Source organism: Halichoeres trimaculatus, unplaced genomic scaffold (assembly GCF_033239565.1).
Source record: "Halichoeres trimaculatus isolate MK-OKI-2021-1 unplaced genomic scaffold, fHalTri1.1 fHalTri1_scaffold_20, whole genome shotgun sequence".
In the NCBI taxonomy this organism is placed as follows: domain Eukaryota; kingdom Metazoa; phylum Chordata; class Actinopteri; order Labriformes; family Labridae; genus Halichoeres; species Halichoeres trimaculatus.
In genome coordinates this window covers 28,664,235-28,682,558 of record NW_027437198.1, presented here as the reverse complement: position 1 = coordinate 28,682,558, position 18,324 = coordinate 28,664,235, and the positions used below count along the sequence as shown (strand labels likewise).

Genomic DNA, 18,324 nt, shown 5'->3' with positions numbered 1-18,324 from the left:
GCATATTAAGATGTAAGGGTTCACCTTAGTTTGTAGATCATCGAGGCAGTACACAATGGAAGGAGCCAGAAGCTTTACAGATTCTGTGCAACAAAGTAGAGCTGTTTAAAAACAGGTCTGAGGAGTGTTTGTTGCTGTCACAGGGAGGTACTGACTCCACAGAGAATAGTCTGAGGTCATGTCAGATTTCTGATGTAGTTAACGATAAGAGCAAGTGAAAGAGTGAGGAGCTGAGCAGAGTAAAGAGTCAGAAGTGCCAAACATCGTGGCTGAGCCTGGAGCCAGTGTAATGAGGATTTCTGTACCCTGTGCAAACCTGCGCCCTCTAATCAGCATTTTTCCCCCAGGCATGCTCCCTCATAAAGCTGAGAAGTAAGTTCAGACTGCCATCTAGTGGCAAGTGCATGGAGTGATGTTTGTTTTATTAATGTCAGTAAAACTGTGAAACTTTTACCCCGGTGGTTAAGTTTTAGAACTACACAAACAGAAAGTGTGTTTTACCCACTCTGAAGAGCAACACCACCACACAACACACATACAATCTGACACAATATCACTGATGGAGAGGGTGTGTGTGTGTGTGTGTGTGTGTGTGTGTGTGTGTGTGTGGGGGGGGGGGGGGTAAGGCCATTTCAGCCAAAAGATGTCAGCACAACACTGATTTTGTTTGAAACAGCAGAGACACAGTTTAACTACAGCAGAATGTATATTTTTGCTCTGTGCAGTTTTCAGATAATCATAGTTTAGTCCCAGAGAAGTTTCCACAGTTTGGGTCAAAACTTCCAAAGAGACTGAGATCGCTGGGATGAAGCCCTCACAGGAAACTCAAACAGATACATTACATAAAACTTAGCAAGAAGACAGCTAACCTCTACTTTTATTATCATCTTTCAAAATGAGTTTCATTTTCTGTATCTTCACATGTTCAGTCACACACTGAGTCACACATTTGGTAGATGGTGGTAGGTACAGGGAAGGTATGGATCATCGTTATCTGTCAAACATTAATGAAATACAATAGAAAATAGACTCACAATTAAGTGCATAAATGATAATTGCATATTCTAAAGTTAAACTGAACACACAATGAACTCTTTGCAGACACTGACAGAAAGCACAATTATAATGGTGACTGAGCATTTTTCATCATCTGCATAGTTTTAATTAACTGAAGTTTTTTTTTTTTTTTTTACAGCATTCAAAAAATATTAATGGTTACCAAAAACTGGGATCACTAATAATTCTGGAGGAGGAGGAATTATTTATTATTATTAAACTGTTTGAGTTAGCTGAAGTAAACGCTGATACACTGTGTGCAGGTGAGGGCTTGTCAGTGAAAGCGGTGGTTGTGGACAGGTTTTTGTATTTTTTTGGGGACATATCACAGTGCACTATAACATTAGTGCAAACTTAACATAGTATATAATAACTTCTGACCATCAAATGTATAAATTCAACTGCTGACTCATTTGCATCACTCCAGCCAATCATAAGCAACCAATTCAAATAGAGATAAACAATTTTTTTTATTATCTAAAGAGTGTTCCTCAAGGCTCTATATTAGGGCCACTGCTGTTTACAATTTATGTTAATAATCTTTGTGATAAACTCTCTAATACTGTGTTCCACTGCTATGCTGATGATACTGTAATATATTGTTCATCTCCCTCAGTTCTGAAATCTCTTGAGTTCCTTCAGTCAGCCTTTGACACTGTTCAGTCTCGCCTGACTCAGCTCAGGTTAAATTGCACATTGATAAACTTTCTGCTGAGCTGATAGTTAAATTGGGTTTCTTGTTTAGAAATAAGTTGTGTTTTTCTCTAAAAGTCAGAAAACATTTGATCACCACAACATTTTTACCCTTGTTGGACTATGGAGACCTGCTTTGTACGAATGCTTCTAATCAGTTTTTACATTAGATACTGTATATCACTGTGCCCTGCGTTTTATTACTGGTTGCAGCTATCAAGTCCATCACTGTTCCCTATATGCTACTGCACATTGTCCCTCTCTGTACGCTCGCAGACACTCTCATTGGCTGATTTTCATTTATAAATCTATTCTTGGACTTCTCCCTACATACCTGTGTTCACACATGAGTAGAAACCTCAGCCAATATGGCCTGCGCTCTCAGGACACCGTACAGCTGCATGTCCAGAGAGTAAGAACTGAACTGGGCAAAACAGATTTTACATTTTCTGCCCCGTCTGCCTGGAATGATGAGCAAAAGGACTTAAAATTGACGCATCTTGTAACTTCAGGGGAATTTAAAACGATTATAAAAGACAGAGAAATTAGCTCAATTGGTTCTTGTGACTGCACTGTGTAATTATACATTCCTATTTTTGTTTGTATGTAGTGTGTGTATCTGTGACAGCAATTTGTTTTATTTTCTATTGTGCTGCCGTCTTGGCCAGGTCACTTTTGAAAAAGAGGTTTTAAATCTCAATGAGTTTTCTCCCTGGTTAAATAAAGGAGATTATTATTTTTATTATCAATATTATTATTATTATTATTATTATTATTATTATCATTATTATTATCATTATTATTATCTATTTGTCAAGAGCTGATATACTTCAGTTATTAAATTTTAATTCTTTGAAAAACTGTGAAATTTATAAAAATGAAATGATTATCATGTTGCTGTATTGACTTTGCGTGATACTCAGGGTGCACTGTGCAGTTTTTGTTAGGAGTCGTGTCACAGTGTGATATATAGCTGGTACCACAGTGATCCACCAAATGACAAAAACCTCCTCTGATGCTGAAGCCAGTCAGCCTTTAAAACCGGTCCACTTTTCTTCAGTGTAACTCTGCTTCAATAAAGATAAATTCATAAAGCTGTCCCATCATGTACCTACATTTGTTAACTTTAAAAAGATATTTTCATAAAACCTTGTTTTATTTATGATGCTATTGAACTGAAAAAGGTCTGATTGGATAAAATGAAAGACAGTTATAAATGCACTGAGTGATGCTCCTGTGTGATTAAATAATTAATTCCAGGTTTAGGTTTATTTTGGTCAGATCTAATTCCCTTCATCAACATTTTTCCCTCTTTTAACAATTTGTTCCAAAACACAGAAGCTGTTTATAATGGACAGAATTTGTGTTTTGAGGATTTTGTTTTTGTTAAACTGGTAACAGTGAAAGGTGAGAAAAGTGTTTGGTCCAACTCTTTCTGATAACGGTGGCAAACACAACTGAACTTAAAAAATGGTGGATTTTTAATTCAGTGTCATGGTTTATGGCATTAACAAAATGCAGCATAAATGTACTGCGCATGTTAAAGAAATCACAAAAATACACTATAATTATATCAATTTAAAAAAAAAAAGGTTACTGTGCACCTCTAATCATCTGCACTCTTCATTTTCTTCATATACTTTGTTGTGTATTTTTTAATTAAGTTGTATTTATTATTATAATTTAATAATTTTTTCTAAAGCATTAAGAAATTAATTAACATTAACAAAAAAGTGGGGTTAAATATTATCTTGAAGAGCTTCATTTTAACAAAGCAAAGTTTGTGGGGCAGAAAAGGAGGTTTTTGTACTGCAGTTTCTCACTGTGTACTACGGGGGTGGCCACAGTGATTCACACCGTTACAAAAACCTCTCCAGAGAAGCACAGGACATTTAAAGATGCTGAACACTGGGTATAGTCCAGTGAAACACAGCCAGTCCACTGAAACAAGGGAAGAAAATACAAACCACTATGAAGACCTAATTAACATATTTAATTGACACATTTTTTATAAATATAACTTTGGTCACATAGAGGTTTGATAGCATACATGAAAAAGTTTAGGGAATGAAGTTTCCTGACGACCCTGATGGAGCATGTGTTCATACTGTTATGTTTCCTGACTTATTTAAACTGGGAGACCTCTTTTGTTGAAGTTAACAGAGTATTTGAAATCCTGTTTCTCATGTTTACATGGTTTGTTGTAGCAAGGGGACCTTTAAGAATACTCACACAATTATAGATTTTATATAAAAAATACATATATAAAATAATGAGCAAAAATAAGAGAAAACAATAAAAATCAATCAATCAATAAATAACTGGTTTAGGTGTTGGTGTGTGCTGTAATGAGGAGGTTGCATGGTGGAGTTTTTGAATGGAGACATATCACGGTGCTACTATAACAGCCACAGTGATACATCCTGTGACAAAAACCTCTTTCCAACACTGCCATTACAGCAGCCAAGCCAACAGTCAGACTTCACATCACCACAGACTGATAGATGGGATTTAACATGATTAACAATCAGAGATAGTTACTGTTAGTCCAGCTGTCAAAAATATGTAGGGCACAGAAAAAAAACATCTTTTTGCTGAATTCCTCTTTGTGTTTAAAACTTATCAATTTAAAGTCAGATTGCTCCGTATGAGGCAAAGGTTTGTATGAGTCTGTGTCAGTGGAGCCACGGTGGCTAAAGCAGCTCAGAAACCTGTCCTTCTCTGAGCTGAGTATCCACAGGTTATTCAGAGAACCAGAGAAAAAAAGTTATAATCACGACTTAATCAAAGCCATTCAACACCAGCATTACTAAATTTTAATTCTTTATAAAAATGTGAACTATATAAAAATGAAATGATTATCACGTTGCTGTAATGACTTTGCATGATACTCAGGGTGCACTGTGCAGTTTTTGTTAGGAGTTGTGTCACAGTGTGGGATATAGCAGCAGCTACCACAGTGATCCACCAAATGACAAAAACCTCCTCTGATGCTGAAGCCAGTCAGCCTTTAAAACCTGTCCATGTTTGGTCAATGTAACTCTGCTTCAATAAAAATAAAAAGGTTTATTTAGGTCAGATCTAATTCCCTTCATCAACATTTTTCCCTTTGTCAACAATTCGCTCCACAACACAGAAGCTGTTTATAATGGATAACATTTGTATTTTGAGGATTTGTCTTTGTTAAACTGGTAACAGTGAAAGGTGAGAAAAGTGTTTGGTCCAACTCTTTCTGATAACGGTGGCAAACACAACTGACCTAAAATAAATAGTGGATTTTGAATCCAGTGTCATGGTTTATGGCATTTACAAAATGCAGCATAAATGTACTGCACATGATTAAGAAATCACAAAAATCCACTTTAATAATATCAATAATAAAAAAAATGTTACTGTGCACCTCTCATCATCTGTACTCTTTATTTCCTTTATATACTTTTTTGCGTAATTTTTAATTAAGTTGTATTTATTATTATGATAATTATTTCCCCCAAGCATTATGTTGACATAATGTTGACTGTATTGACTTTGCATGACACTCAGGGTGCACCGTGCAGTTTTTGTTAGGAGTCATGTCACAGTGTGATATATAACAGCTACCACAGTGATCCACCAAATGACAAAAACCTCCTCTGATGCTGAAGCCAGTCAGCCTTTAAAACCGGTCCACTTTTGTTCAATGTAACTCTGCTTCAATAAAGATAAATTCATAAAACTGTCCCATCATGTACCTCCATTTGTAGCCTTTCAAAGTTAACTTGAAAAATATTTTCATGTTTCCCAGTTTTGTTATTCATGCCAATAAAATGAGTAAGATCTGATTGGATAAAATGCAAAACAGTTGTAAATGCACTGAGTGATGCTCCTGTGTGATGAAATAATTAATTCCAGGTTTAGGTTCATTTGTTATTTGTTTGCTCAGATCTATTTCTCTTCATCAACATTTTTCCCTTTGTCAACAATTCGCTCCACAACACAGAAGCTGTTTATAATGGACAGAATTTGTGTTTTGAGGATTTTGCCAAAATGCAGCTTAAATTTACTACAGATGTTTAAGAAATCAGAAATATCCACTGTAATAATATCAAAAATAAGTAAAAACTTATAAAATAGTAAATAAACTTTTATTCTGTGTAATTTTTAATTAAGCTTATTTTTTTCCGCCAGCTTAAAAAAAAAAATTACAGGAATCCTGGAGAATCAATCCTGGAGAGTTTCATTTTAACAAAACAAAGTTCTGTGGATTAGAAAAGGACTTGTCAGTTCTGTCACATTACTGCACAGGTTTTTGTACTGCAGTTTCTCACTGTGTACTGGGGGGTACCCACAGTGATTCACACTGTTACAAAAACCTCTCCGGAGAAATCACGTTCTGTGGAGATTGACAGATGGTGAAATGTGTGCTCTGGGTAAAACCCAATAAAATACTGTCTCCTTTAACAAGAGAAGCAAATATCCTCAGATACTGTCTGTGTGTTAATGACTAAACCAGTTTGTAGAAATAATTTATCACTTGAAGAAATACTTACACACTCCATTCTATCACAAACAACTCAATACACATTTATTTATGTAGTTATGATGAGCTGAAATAAATCTTTTTTTTTATTTTCTTTTTTATTCTCACACATAGTATTTGTAAGGAGCTGTATTGCAGTGTAGTAGCAGTAGCTACCACTGTGATACATGAAATGACAAAATTATCCTTGGAAGCATCAGAAAGGCAATTAGTTACCGCTCTGAGTGTTGGAAGCTGATGGTTACTACGGTAACTACTGTTGGTAAACAGTAACTTCTGTAACTACTGTGAATAAACGTCAGTGACGACGCGCCACAGCCGACAGGTTTTTGTACGAGTGTGTGTCAGTGTGGATGGGATGGCAGCACAGTGATATACAGTCATACAAAAACCTGTCTGTCACTGAACCAAGGCACAAAGTTACTAGAAAGAAAAAATTAACAAAAAAATTTAACAAGAAAAAAGGTGGCATGTCTTAAAATAATCCCAATCACAAATTATTAAAAGTATAATTTCTGCTTATGAATTAGTTTAATTTTAATGCTCATAGAATAATTGGAACAAGTAATCTTTCACAGTCAGAGGAAATAAGTTTGGTTTCATACCAGAGAAATTCTGTCACTAAACTAAGTTGGATGTTTTAGATGAACAGACTCCTTTGACATAGTTAGATCCCAGTTTTGTCAAATCTTTGTAAAAGTTTTCAGTCAAAGCTGCAGTATTAGTGAGCTGTAACCGTCAGTGTACTGGGGGGAGTTTTTGCACCGTGGTATATCACTGTGTGGTATAGCGGCCACAGTGATATATCCTATGACAAAAACCTCTCCTCATCGAGCTGAAGATGAAGGACGGTGTGTCCAGCTAAAAAAAAAAAACACTCTTCACTGAACTAAAGCAAAAAGTTACTGTTCTGGTAAGAGAGGAAGACGTTCACAAAACCACCAGAATCCAAAGTCTGTTCACTGGAGACGAATGTGATATTTAACTGAACTGTAAAGATTTAAATTTGTGTTGTCACATGCACCACAACAACAAAAGTAGTTGTTGGTGATTAAATTTGTATTTCTACTCACAAGAGATTAAAGTTCCATTTCACAATATTTTTTTCTTTTTTCTCTCTCAGATTTATGGGAAAACTTTTGCAAATTTGTTTTATTGAAAAGACAAACTTGTGTGTGTGAATAGTCAACCACCTTTCAGAGTATGAGTCCAGGCTCAAGAATGATGGGTCATCAAATGTAAGATTCAGACTAAGTATTGCAGAAGTGTAGAATTTGATGACTGCTACAGATTCATTGTGTGAGATGGGACAGAAACAAAGTTGATAATATCAAGACCAAGACAGAAACGGGTTTTCCACTGGGGGCATAGCTCTGTACATGGGTGTCTACGGGGGTAAATGGTAATGTAGTTTGTGGTCACTGGATGAAAACTGAAGTTTCAGTCCAGTGTTTTTCATGCCCTAAATTAAAGCCACAACTAACAGAAAAACTTAAGTTAAATTGCATTTAATGTGAGATTTTTTTCCTGTTTCCTTATTTTTCATTAATACTTTATAAGTCTACTATTTCAAATACTAAGAGAATAAAGTGCATAAATAGTGGTGGGTCAAAAGTCGATCCAACAACTGTTTTATTATTACATTCAAAGAGCATTTGCTTCTGAAAACCGTTGAAAAAACCAGGACCCTTTGGACTCATGGTTGTAGCTTATATAAAACACAGGAAATCTTAACCACAGCAGGTGTTTCCTCATCCAGCTCCCACTCTGACACTCTGACACTCTGACACTCTGACACTGGACCAAGAGCCAAAAGCTCAGACTGGTCCACAGATGACTGGTGATGTAGCAGTGGGAACAGAAAGTCACAGAAATTCGCCATCACCATAGTTTTTATTGTTATTATTTCTGCCTACAATCAACCAGGACCACTGGATGATTCGATGATACTAATTAAAAACTTTATCTGTGAGTTAAACCACCACAAAAACTTGAGTTAAGAACACCTGGTGTGACGGTAGGAAAAAATGTTATAGACATGTTCTGTCATGTGACAGAATTTGATGCTTTTTAACAACACGCAATCCACAACATGTTGTTAAAATAAGTTCAGCGAGACCATGCTTGAACAACACACGGGATCTTTACTACTAGTGACGAAATTATAACAATTAAGACAAGGGGCTCTAATTTTGTGGCGCAGCGCAGGGGGTGCAAGCCTGGCGCACCCTGCGCAGTGTTAATTTCGTGCAGCGCACCGCCGTGTGCTGCCAATTTGACAATTTGGTAGACCGTCTGCGCAGAGATGGGTGTGACGGTGCGCCAGGGGGAGGTGTCAGCAGATTCATGTTGGCGCAGTGACAATTTCATGCCAAAAAAGTGCAGAAAGTGCGCTGATAGCTCGCCAGCTCAAACCTGGTCTATTCACAGCGCAAAGTGGAGCGCATCCTCCGCAGCTGTAATTTGGTGACAGGCATACATGTGTGCATGCGTCAACAAAGCCTCAGAGGCAGGTTTCCCTGTCTGCGCAGCGAAGGCCGGCACAGGGCAGGTGCGCCTGCGCTTGCACCTGGTCTACGAAATTAGAGCTCTTAGTCTGTCTTCTTCTGAGATGGGAAGCTTGAGCATGGAACTATGTGGCTGTTTACAGCCAAAAACAGAGCAGTGATGGCTGCTGGAGCAGCAGCAGGGAGGGGAGTGGGCGGGGAGGGGGTTTGGGGGTATCTGCTCTGGTGGACCAATCAGGTCAGACTTCCTCCGGATTGGTCAAAAAAGGGAATTGCTGATGTCAGCAAATCCCCAAAATCCTGGAAATTCCAAACGGCTCGTTTGGTCAGGACTTAACATTCACAAGCTCTACTAAGAACAGGTTTGGTCATTAAATATCACATTTTGTGGGCTGGGAGAAAAGACAAAGACCCACAACTTTCAATAAAAGACTTAATAAAGTGATTTTTGCAGAATATGGGACCTTTAAGCCTCAAGCCTGTGTTTTAGCCTTTAGCTTGTGTTTTAGCTTTCAGCTTGTGTTTTAGCCTTTAGCTTGTGTTTTAGCCTTTAGCTTGTGTGTTTTAGCCTTTAGCTTGTGTTTTAGCCTTTAGCTTGTGTTTTAGCCTTTAGCTTGTGTGTTAGCCTTCAGCTCGTGCGCTATCTCTCTCCTGTTTCTCTTTCTTCTGCTCTTCTGTCCTTTTTCTGTCTGACAGTTAGGCTCCAGTGTCCACCATCACTACAAAATTAATCACAGGAATCGTTTTCAGCAGAGAAAAACACAAGTCGGTCTTCTCTCTACTAAACCCGTCAACTAGCAGGGTCTAGCCATAGAGACTTTGACGTGCTGTACAACAATTCAGTACTGTTTGACCTAATCAGGAAGCTAAGACAAAGCATTTAGGAATAACAGATATGGGGCTGATAATCTCATTTTGCTGTGAGGAATATGATCAGGCAGACATCTAGGAGAGAGACATTTACGCTACTATAATTCTTGCAATCATTTTACTGTTTACACTACTGACTATCGATAACGTTTTGCCTTATCAATTTTTCTACAGCCAAGACATTTTGATTTTATTTCTTTTTTAAATAATATTAGACTAAATGCCATTGATTTTGTTTTTTCTATACCACAGACTTCGTAACTACATTTAATTTACATTGAGACCAGATAAACATAAAAGACTAGCTGCTGTTTTTATCTGCATCAAATTTGCTGGATGTTGTAAGGCCCAAAGTTATCTGAAGCTCAATGATGCTAAATTAATAAAGAACTAATAAACTCATCATGCATGAATTCAATTTAAGCTCCGTCTGACTTCCATCTTCTCAATCAGCTGCCAGGGGCAACCAAGCTGCATCATCTATTTCCAAGGCGTTGGAAAAAAGCAAAAAGATGCAAATCCAACAAACCTGTTGTCAGTTAACGGGATTAATTGTGAAGTTCTTTAGGAGGGTAATTTTTTTTTTTGCCATGCCTGAACTTTTTGTTATTTATTTCTTGGGCTTTTTCATCCTCTTGACTTGGAGAGGAAAGGATGTGGCGCACAACCCACAAACTGCAAACCTACACAAGCACCTCGTCATGCATCAACTTTTCACCCACATTTTGTTTTATCCTTACTCTGAAATGAGTTGTTTGCAACTAAATTGTAAAAAGGCATAACTTTAAACAAAAAAAAAGTTAGTTTTCAAGTTTCAACATCAGATACCCTCTAACCCATTTCTTACGCCAACATTTCATTTTACACATCAAGCTCTGTCATCATCTGCAGAACAAAATCTTTGTGGAGTTGGAATCTTGAACGCAGGTTGAAGGTAACAGACTCAAATAAGCCATATCTTGTTTTGTGGACTCCCTGATGCAGGAACTGAATATGACAGGAGGATGTGATAAAGAGGAAGTGAACAGTAACCGTTGGCAGACACTTAACATTATGTAACCTCCACCACAGGACATGAATATCTCCAGGGACGTGGTTCACAAACGATGCAGCTGGAAAGCTTTTGTCAGTGGGGCATGTTTGCTTTTCATTGTTTCAACAACACTTTTAGTTTTTGAATTAAAGGCAGACTTTAATATATCAGTGTGATGGCAATTACTACTTTGACTACTGGGGGAAAGGCACCACAGTCACAGTGACCTCCTGTAAGTATGAACTCAATGATCTTTTCAAAAGACAGTTAAATATATTTCTTTTAACTGTTTGATGCATTTTGTACTGGCCAATGCATTTCTCAAAGTAACACTTCTGAGCTTACAAAAAAGAGATCTCACTTATCAAACTGTGTACGGACCGGTGTAGAAATGAAGTGGATCAGTCAGCAGGTAATAGATGTAACTTGGTATTTTTGCATGTAAGTGCCACTGACAGTAATCACTGTGACGACTACTTTGACTACTGGGGACAAGGGACGATGGTGACCGTAACATCAGGTAAAATAAGCTTCTTATGCCCTCATGTTGAAAAGAATATCATGAAACCGTTTAATACATTAAATTTAGACTTCAGCAGCACACATGTTGTCTTTAAGTCGCTTGTTTTTGTATGTTGGGCATGTTGACTTGTTATACTGTGACAATGCTTTTGACTTGTGGGGAAAAGGAACGATGGTCACCGTCACAACAGGTAATAAATGTCGTTTTCAATGTCTGAAATTGGATTTTTGTGATGACACATGAAATATTAACCTCAGTGGTGTGGAAGTTGGAAGCACTTGTTTTTGTATGATGGATGTTTTGACAAAATACACTGTGACGGTGCTTTTGATTACTGGGGTAAAGGCACAGTGGTCACAGTAACATCAGGTAAGCCACTTCATTTTTCAGTCTTTTCTTTAAATTTGACCTAAAAGTGGATTTTGTCTTTTCTAGGGGAAAACAAGAAGTTTCATATTAATTTTATATTTACGGAATACTGGATGTTAGTGTTGTGAAAATTATTCCTAGATCTTTTTTCAAGTGATTATATGCAGAAACCTTAGTGAGTCTAAAATAGGATTATTGTAAAATGTGTAGAAGATCGAGAACGGTTTTTGTATGTAGTCTGTGATAATTTGTTGAACTGTGACTACGCTGCTTTTGACTACTGGGGCAAAGGCACAACGGTCACCGTCACCTCAGGTATGAAATATCTGATCATACTGTAAGGTATGAGGTGTGTAAGTTATTTTGATCTGAACCTTTACAAAAACAGTGTCTGAAAAGAAGTTATTGTGAGAAGTTCACACTGACTTTCTCCACTGTGATGGCTGGGAGGCTTTTGACTTATGGGGCAAAGGCACGATGGTTACTGTCACTTCAGGTGAGTTGTCGTTTTTCTCATGTGAAAATGAGATCCTATGTTTCATAACTAATGTAATTTTGTCTGTTCAGCATGGTCACGAGCCACTGTTACTGGTAACTTAACTTAGTATCTTAGCCAAGTATTTTGTAGACTGACAGAAAATAGTTGTTTCAACTCCTGACCACTTAATTCAACTAACAGTGAGTCAGTTTTGATAAATATATATCTTTCTTTCTATCAAACTGTTGCCCAGACTGAAGTGGTTCATGGGAAGTTGGTTGTTAGTGCCGATGAAGTTTTTGTGAGTTGTCCTTTTTGACTTTCTTCACTGTGATAACTGGGCTTTTGACTACTGGGGTAAAGGCACGACGGTCACTGTCACTTCAGGTATGTAATTCATGTATTTCTGATTTGTGAACACAATTCTGTTTTCAATTACTGATGAAACTTTTTTTATGGACTTAGACGCTGACATTTATGATTACATAGTTAAAGAATTTCTCCTCCGGCACAGATAGGGCAAATGGCTCTAAACTTCTGGCTGCCAAGTCTATTTTAGTATAAGTCTGTTACTCCTCTATCGGTGTTTCCAAAACCACTGGAAAAACACTGATGGAAAGTACAGTATCAAGTTTTTGTAAGTGGTCCTTTTGACTTTCTGCACTGTGATTACTGGGGTGCTTTTGACTACTGGGGTAAAGGCACGATGGTCACTGTCACTTCAGGTATGTACTTTTAAGTTTTTCTGATTTGTGAACAAAATTCTTCAATTATCGATGCAGTATTGTTTTTTTAATGCACTCTGATGCTGAAATTTGTGATTACATTATTAAAGAAGTTGTCGGCTGGCGTACAGCGGGCAAACGGTTTTTAACTCCTGATTGCCAAGCTTATTGGAAAGAGAGTCTGTTAAGATGTGTAAACCTGGTTTAAACCACATTTTGCTGAAGCTGGAGTGCCTGATAAGAGTTGGTTAATATTATGTTTTTGTTTTTGTGAGTGGTCCTATTTGACTCTCTTCACTGTGTAACTATGGTTACTTTGACTACTGGGGTAAAGGCACGATGGTCACTGTCACTTCAGGTATGTACTTTCAGTATTTTCGATTTCTAACTTATTTCTATATTTAATTGTTTTTTCAATATTGTTTTTCTATGCAGTCTCATGCAGACATTTGCAGTTACATAGTTTAATGTTTTGTTGTCGGGCACAGAGATGGCGTAGGGTTTGTATCTTGACAGCAAAGCGAACTTGAAAGGCAGTCTGTTCAGAGAAAAACTTTATATTTGATAGAACAGCAGCCAAACCTGCAGTGCCTGATAAAAATCTGATGGGTGGTGCAGCATCAAGTTTTTGTGAGTGGTCCTTTTTGACTTTCTTCACTGTGATAACTGGGATGCTTTTGACTTATGGGGTAAAGGCACAACGGTCACCGTCACTTCAGGTATGTAATTTACGTATTTCTGATGTGTGAAGAAAATTCTGTTTTTACTGATGAATGCAGTTTTATTTATTGTCTACTCACATGCCCATTTTTGCGATAAGAAAGCTTAAGATTTTGTAATCTGGCACAGATGTGGCCAAAGGCTTTAAAATCCTGACTACCAAGTTTTTTTTTTTTAATAAATTTTGTTAGAGGTATATTTTCACTTCAATATCTCAGCTTCCAAAACTGCAGAGTAGAATAAAAGTTTGGTGGATACCACAGAGTTCAGTTTTTGTGAGAGATCCTTTTTGACTTTCTGCACTGTGATTACTGGGGTTATAGTTTTGACTACTGGGGTAAAGGCACGATGGTCACTGTCACTTCAGGTATGTACTTTCAGTATTTTCGATTTGTAACACATTTCTATATTTAATTGTTTTTTCAATATAATTTTTCTATGCAGTCTCATGCAGACATTTGCAGTTACATAGTTTAATGTTTTGTTGTCGGGCACAGAGATGGCGTAGGCTTTTTATCTTGACAGCAAAGCGAACTTAAAAGGCAGTCTGTTCAGAGAAAAACTTTATATTTGATAGAACAGCAGCCAAACCTGCAGTGCCTGATAAAAGTTTGATGGGTGGTGCAGCATCAAGTTTTTGTGAGTGGTCCTTTTTGACTTTCTGCACTGTGATTACGGGGGTTATAGTTTTGACTTATGGGGTAAAGGTACGATGGTCACCGTCACTTCAGGTATGTACTTTCAGTATTTCCAATTTGTGAACAAAATTCTGTATTTAATTATTTATGCAATATTACCTTTTAAATGCAGTAATTGGCACTAACATACTTAAAGTAATTATCAAGAACAGAAACAGTCGGGTTGATTCAAATATGAGTCTTTTTTAAAAAGTAAAGCTTTATTTTATCACTGTTGCCAAAACTAAACTGTTGGATAAAAACTTGGTGGGTAGTACAGTTATCCAAGTATCATGTTTTTGTGAGTAGTCCTTCTTGTTGTTCTTCACTGTGATAACTGGCATGCATTTGACTACTGGGGTAAAGGCACGATGGTCACTGTTACTTCAGGTATGTCCCTAAAATACTTTTGAATTGTGGAAAAAAATATCTTTGAATATTTATGTGATGTTATCTTTTTTAATGTGTCACATTCAGACATCTGTGACAACATGGTGTAAGTATTTGACATCTGACACAGATGTGGTGAAAGGCTTTAAACACTGCCTAGTTAATTTAAAAACAAGTCTGTTAAAAGGTCCATATTTTTACTTATATATGCTTGTTCCCAAAACTGCAGTGCCTGATAAAAACTCGATGAATTGTGTCGTATAAAGTTTTGTCAGCTGTCTTTTTTTGACTTTCTTCACTGTAACAGCTGAGGTTATGGTTATTATTACTGAGGTGAAAGCAGGTCAAAGCAAAAGAAAGATCAGCTCAGAAGAAAAAAGTTTAATGTGAAACAAAAAAAAGCTGTAAATTTAAACTGAAGTTACTGTTTATTTAACAAACTGCCTTGAGCCCTTTTCAAGTCATTTCTCTGAATTCACAGCTTCATAGATTCACTCAAACCAATAGTAAGTGTCTATGGTCTGAAGGTGTATCTACTGCATGGAGGGTACCCTTTCAACATTAAAACATTTAACAGTTCAGATTCAAAATGTCACCCTCAATGACCTGCTCTGTGATGCATTTTCTGATTGTTTTTGATTACGGCTTTGTTCGTAAAAGTTTTTATTTCAGTATTTTAATGACACCTCTGTCTTCTCTTTGGTAGCCGCATCATCTGGACCAACTGTGTTTCCTCTGATGCCATGTGGTGGTTCTGTGACTGGAGATGAAGTCACTCTTGGTTGCCTTGCCACTGGCTTCTCACCCCCTTCAGTGACCTACACGTGGACTAAAGATGGAGCTGACCTGACTGACTTTATCAAGTATCCCCCAATACTGAAGAATGACAATTACACAGGAATCAGCCAAATCAAAGTGAACAGACAAGACTGGGAAAACAACCACGTCTACAAATGTGTCGCCGATAACGGAGTTCGAAGTGGACAAGGAACCTTCGTTAAGCCAAGTAAGACTTCTGCTAACTAACTTCTGAGAAGGCTTTGTTGTCAGTTCTTTTCATGATTTTACAGGCTTACAGTAATGACATTTTAATTAGGGTATTTTTTTAACTGAAACTTATGGAAAATATATACACGCAGTGGTCTTGGTTAATGGGATTACTGCTAATGAAGTTGCAGTATTACACAGCTTCAAAAAAATATAAATATTTCAGAGTGCTTCAAAATAATTTGGACAAATACAATAATAAAAATAATAATGTTTCTGAAGTCATTTGTACAACATCAGTTCTTTCATTTTCAAGTTTTCTTGAGTAGTTCTCACCAGAGGTATAATTTAAATACTAAAAAACTTGAAGTAATAAATATTACAACTGTCCTGTGCAAACATTTAAAGTTATGTACCTCAAGTTAAACTGAGCAAAACCTTGTTTCATAATCATATATACTTAATCCCATTGTAAGATGTAGAAGAGAGATGAAAACAGAGGTTGTTTCAATCACAGGTAATGCAAATTATTTTATAAAAATATTCTTTAAGATAAGTTTATTGGACCTGGGGTTAAACCAAATGGTGTGGTGAATTGAAAAGTTGAAACTCTTGAGCCTATTCATGTCTCTACTAATATTTTGCATGTCCTCTGCACCTCTTAGTAGAACATAATATTGCCTTGTGCCTTGCTTCTTTCCACCCTCTGCATTATCAGTCATGCAGAGAGATGGAAACTGTATGTTGAATTTATGCACAAGTTAATCCATGTTGCTTGCTCAAGCCGTCGCTATATATGCAGAAGCAAGCAATAAAGTAAACAGCTGAGTCTTATTTTTCCTCTTCACCCTCTGAGATGTAGCACTGAAAAGATATCTGTGAATTTCAGTCCATCTAAAACTCAGTTATATATCTAGATTAAAAAAATAAATAAGACACTTTAACCTCTGCTTCTGCATATATAGGTGTATTATTCCCTGCTTGCGCATACATATATTTGTGTATATCTTTGTTTTACAGAGGTGATTTATCAGGCGCCAACTATCAAAGTGTTTGCCCATGATGAGGGTGAGGAGACTTTATTGTCATGCTTTGCCAAAGAATTTTCACCAAACAAGCACTCCTTCACATGGCTGAAAAACGACGATGCAATCCCTGAAGAAAAAAAAAAGAGTGAGATCAAGACTCCTGCTCAAGAAAAGAAGACAGAAAATGTAACTTTGTACAGCGCAGCAAGTTTGCTCACAGTGCCATCCACCGAGTGGACTGACGGCGATAAGTTTACATGTGTGGTGGACGGACTAGGTGAAGGAGGTGCCACTTCCTGGAATAACTCTGTCACCTACGAAGCCATATCAACTGATCCTGGTGAGTAGACAAATACAATATCTGGATGACACGATGTGAATCTTACATTTATATTATCTTTCAGCCAGTTCATTCCATTAATGTTTCTTTCATTCCCCACTCAAAAGATAAGGGATGTCCCAAAGCAGATGTGGAAATAAAGATCCATGAGCCTGATGTGAAGGACTTGTTTCAGAAAGGTAAAGGAACAATAGTGTGTGAGGTCACAATAAATAATCCCTCTGGAGAAAAGATTCTTTGGGAGGATGAGCATGGAAATGATATCGTTGGTACTTTGGTAACCATCAAAAAAGGACAGAAAGGCCCATTCAAGGTACCAGTTGATATCACCTTTAATGAATGGAGCAGTGGGAAAAAGCCCACCTGTGCCGTTACTCATTCACTGTTGGTGGACGCCGTCAAGAAGTCTTTTGACAGGAATCTAGGTAAGAAGACTATTCAGCACTTGTGCTCTGAAAGCCTGTTGTTGGTTCTTGATGTTCTATGAAATACAAGTGATCTCTTGAAGGTTTAGACAGAGATTTCCTTAAGCAGTGTATCATGACAGGAGGCTTAATTGTTCTCTCGTGCTTGCAGGGAAACCGACTCAGCGTCCTGCAGTGTTCATGCTGCCTCCATTAGAGCACACTAAAAACAATACGGTGACTCTGACTTGCTTTGTGAAAGACTTCTACCCTCGGGAGATTTCGGTTTCTTGGGTTGTTGACGATGACGAACCAGGCGCTGGTTATGAGTCCCATCAAACAGAGCCTCTTGAAAGCAATGGGGCCTATTACGTTTATGGCCATTTAACAGTCAGCCTTGAGGAGTGGAAAAAAGACGAGTCACAGTATGGCTGCGTAGTAAACCACGAGTCTCTGATCAATGCAACTTCATGCAACAATAGAGCAATTGTCAGGTCTATTGGCGCCAGAAGTTTTCAAAACACCAACATGGTCAACCTCAACATGAACACGCCTGAAACGTGCAAGGCCCGGTAGATGTCATTCTGTCTCCCTGTGACTTCTGCTATTTGTTGTTTGATGTTTGTTGCTTGTGAATCAACGTAGTTGTCTGTTAAATGCAAAATCAAAATAAAAAACACTCTGATCTATGTTTTTGTGTGTTGCATGTTGTTCATGTCTGCACTTAACCAGTATTTTGACCTGCATGTTCATTGTACGTTTACCGTCTCTGTGACATTATGATGCATCACACACTTTTTGTAATAATTAATCAAGCAATCAGTATCGCACCATATTCCCACAGAACTACTTCCTCTATTTGGTTTAAAAAGCTGCTGCCAAATGCTTCACATTTCTGTGGATGTGTATTTACACGTGTCTGTATGTGAATCGTCTCTGTGTAATGCATGTTCCCTCTTCTGGGTCTTGCACTCTCTATGACTGAAGTTTGCTTGGTTTTTGACT

At 37.4% G+C, this 18,324-nt stretch overlaps 1 protein-coding gene across 1 annotated transcript in view; it reads left to right on the top strand.

Annotated features, from left to right (window-relative positions):
• LOC141809203 (uncharacterized) overlaps nt 1–18,324 on the top strand; it is a 49,550-nt gene that overhangs the window by 15,732 nt on the left and 15,494 nt on the right. Inside the window, exons 3-4 of the mRNA XM_074696099.1 lie at nt 12,370–12,435; nt 15,267–15,566. Of these exons, the coding sequence (XP_074552200.1) occupies nt 12,370–12,435; nt 15,267–15,566 (366 nt within the window). The remainder of the gene's footprint in view (nt 1–12,369; nt 12,436–15,266; nt 15,567–18,324) is intronic.